Source organism: Manacus candei, unplaced genomic scaffold (genome assembly GCF_025592945.1).
Source record: "Manacus candei isolate 608988 ecotype Guabito, Panama unplaced genomic scaffold, ASM2559294v1 h1tg000463c, whole genome shotgun sequence".
Lineage (NCBI taxonomy): Eukaryota > Metazoa > Chordata > Aves > Passeriformes > Pipridae > Manacus > Manacus candei.
In genome coordinates, this window is record NW_026138511.1 from 1 (window position 1) to 2,500 (window position 2,500).

Sequence of the window (2,500 nt, forward strand, 5' to 3'; positions counted from 1 at the left end):
CGCCGCGGGCTTTCGTTCGACGGCCCCTGACTCGCGCACGTGCTAGACTCCTTGGTCCGTGTTTCAAGACGGGTCGGGTGGGTAGCCGACATCGCCGCGGACCCCGAGCGCCCGGGCGCGGCCGCGCACGGCCCGGCGGCGCCGCGCGGTCGGGGCGCACTGAGCGCAGTCCGCCCCGGTTGACAGCGGCGCCGGGGGCCGGCGGGCCCGGGCCCCCGCGCCCCCGCGCGCGCGCCGCGCTGCGGGACGGCGGCCCGGCCCCCCGCCGCCCCCCCGGGGAGGGGGGAGGCGAGAGACGCGGGGCGCGCCGCCCCCGCCACGGCGCCGCCACGGAGGGGGGGGAGGGCGCGGCGGCGGTCCTCTCCCTCGGCCCCGGGATTCGGCGAGACCTGCTGCCCGGCGGCTCTAACACCCGCCGCCGCTCGCGCGGCGCCGGGCCACCTGCCCGCCGGAGGCCTTCCCAGCCGACCCGGAGCCGGTCGCGGCGCACCGCCGCGGAGGAAATGCGCCCGGCCAGGGCCGGCCGCCGGCCGGGCGGCGGTCCCCGCGCCGGCCCGCCCCCCCCGGCCCGCCCCCGCGGGCGGGGGCCCGGGGGACGGAGGGGAGGCGGAGGCGGGGATCCGCCGGGCCCGCGCCGGCCGACCGCAACTCGCCGGGTTGAATCCTCCGGGCGGACTGCGCGGGCCCCACCCGTTTACCTCTGAACGGTTTCACGCCCTCTTGAACTCTCTCTTCAAAGTTCTTTTCAACTTTCCCTTACGGTACTTGTTGGCTATCGGTCTCGTGCCCGTATTTAGCCTTAGATGGAGTTTACCACCCGCTTTGGGCTGCATTCCCAAGCAACCCGACTCCGAGAAGCCCCGGGCCCGGCGCGCCGGGGGGCCGCTACCGGCCTCACACCGTCCGCGGGCTGCGGCCTCGATCACAAGGACTTGGGTCCCCCGAGAGCGCCGCCGGGGAGGGGGGCTTCTGTACGCCACATGTCCCGCGCCCCACCGCGGGGCGGGGATTCGGCGCTGGGCTCTTCCCTCTTCACTCGCCGTTACTGAGGGAATCCTCGTTAGTTTCTTTTCCTCCGCTGACTAATATGCTTAAATTCAGCGGGTCGCCACGTCTGATCTGAGGTCGCAAGCCCAAAGAGGCGCCCCGGCCGCCGGGCGCGCGCGCCCGACCGCCGGCGCTCGCACCGCCGCGCCGCCGCGCCGCCGCGCCGCTCTCCTCGCCTTCACGCGCCGCCGCCCTTCTGCCTCCCGCCGAGCCGCCGCGGCTCGGGGAGGGAGGCGCGGAGAGGGAGGCGCCGAGAGGGAGAGGAGGCACCCGCCGCGGCACGCCGGACGGCGACAGCCCCGGCCCGGAGACGAGACCCGAGAGGAGTCGGCGGAGACGGCCCGGGCCGGCGCGGCGGCCGCCGCGGGGAGAGAGAAGCGGCGCGCGCGCGCTCGAAGGGCGCGGCCGACGAGGGGGGGGGAAAACGAGGACGGGGGTGACCCCCGCCCCCGGCGCTCGCGCCTCGCGCGCGCGCGGCAGCACGGCACGGTACCCGCGCGGTACCCACCCGCAGACAGCCGCCCGCGCGGGGGGGAGACCGGGGGCGAGGCCCGCGCCTCGCCTCCCCTTCCCTCGCTGCCCTGCGCGCCCTTCCGCTCGCGCGCCCTCTCTCTCCCCGACCGCCGCGCCGGGACCCGACGGACGAGCTCCGCCCCAGCGGCTCGCTCCGAGAGCGGGGAGCTACGGAGCGCTCCCCGAGTCTGCATTTAGGGGGACGAAGGCCCCCCCGCCCGGACGGGCGGGCGGGCCTGCGAGGCGCCCCAGCCGCGCCGTCGGGGAACGCGCCCCCGGACGGCGATTGATCGTCAAGCGACGCTCAGACAGGCGTAGCCCCGGGAGGAACCCGGGGCCGCAAGTGCGTTCGAAGTGTCGATGATCAATGTGTCCTGCAATTCACATTAATTCTCGCAGCTAGCTGCGTTCTTCATCGACGCACGAGCCGAGTGATCCACCGCTAAGAGTTGTCTGACTTTCGGCACCGCCCCGCGCGCGCGGAGGGGCCGGGACCGCTCGCGTCGAGCGGCCCCTCGTCCGGCGAGGACGTCGCGCCTCGCTCGACCGCACGAGCACAACGCGCACCAGGCGAAGGAGAGGCGGGGAGAAACCCCGCCGGGCTCCCGAGGAACGACGGCCAAGGCGGGGAGCCCGCGCTCCCGGCCGAATCCCCCCTCCGGCGATCGACGGCGCCGCGGGGGAGAAACGCACCTCGCGCCGCCTCGGGAGGCGGACCAGGCGCCCGGGCTCGGCCCGGCCTCCGCGCGGAGAGCGGCGGCGCGCGCCGGACCGCGCGCCGCCCGTCCTCCCGCCCCGCCGGGACGACGCGCCCGCGGCGCGGGGCGCGACCCTCGGGCCGCGCCCGCCGCTCCTCTCTCGGCTCCGCAGCCGGCCGACGCTACGCCCCCTCGTGGCAGCGGGCAAGGCCGCCGCCTCGACGGCGGACCGCCGCGCCGCC

At 77.1% G+C, this 2,500-nt stretch overlaps 2 protein-coding genes and 1 non-coding gene across 3 annotated transcripts in view; 2 read left to right on the forward strand and 1 right to left on the reverse strand.

Moving 5' to 3' along the window:
* Nucleotides 1-183: 183 nt before the first annotated feature.
* On the forward strand, nt 184-1,131 carry LOC127465679 (translation initiation factor IF-2-like; the record flags this gene model as incomplete). The annotated part of the gene is made up of 1 exon (XM_051776187.1): nt 184-1,131. A coding segment is annotated over one exon (903 nt), but the record flags the coding sequence as incomplete, so codon positions are not given.
* LOC127465682 (translation initiation factor IF-2-like) overlaps nt 1,088-2,500 on the forward strand; it is a 2,433-nt gene continuing 1,020 nt past the window's right edge. Inside the window, exons 1-2 of the mRNA XM_051776189.1 lie at nt 1,088-1,112; nt 2,008-2,500. The exon at nt 2,008-2,500 is cut by the window's right edge and continues 1,020 nt beyond it. Of these exons, the coding sequence (XP_051632149.1) occupies nt 1,088-1,112; nt 2,008-2,500 (518 nt within the window). The remainder of the gene's footprint in view (nt 1,113-2,007) is intronic.
* LOC127465683 (5.8S ribosomal RNA) lies at nt 1,859-2,011 on the reverse strand. Its single transcript, XR_007902317.1, has one exon. It is a non-coding gene; the product is annotated as a 5.8S ribosomal RNA (ribosomal RNA).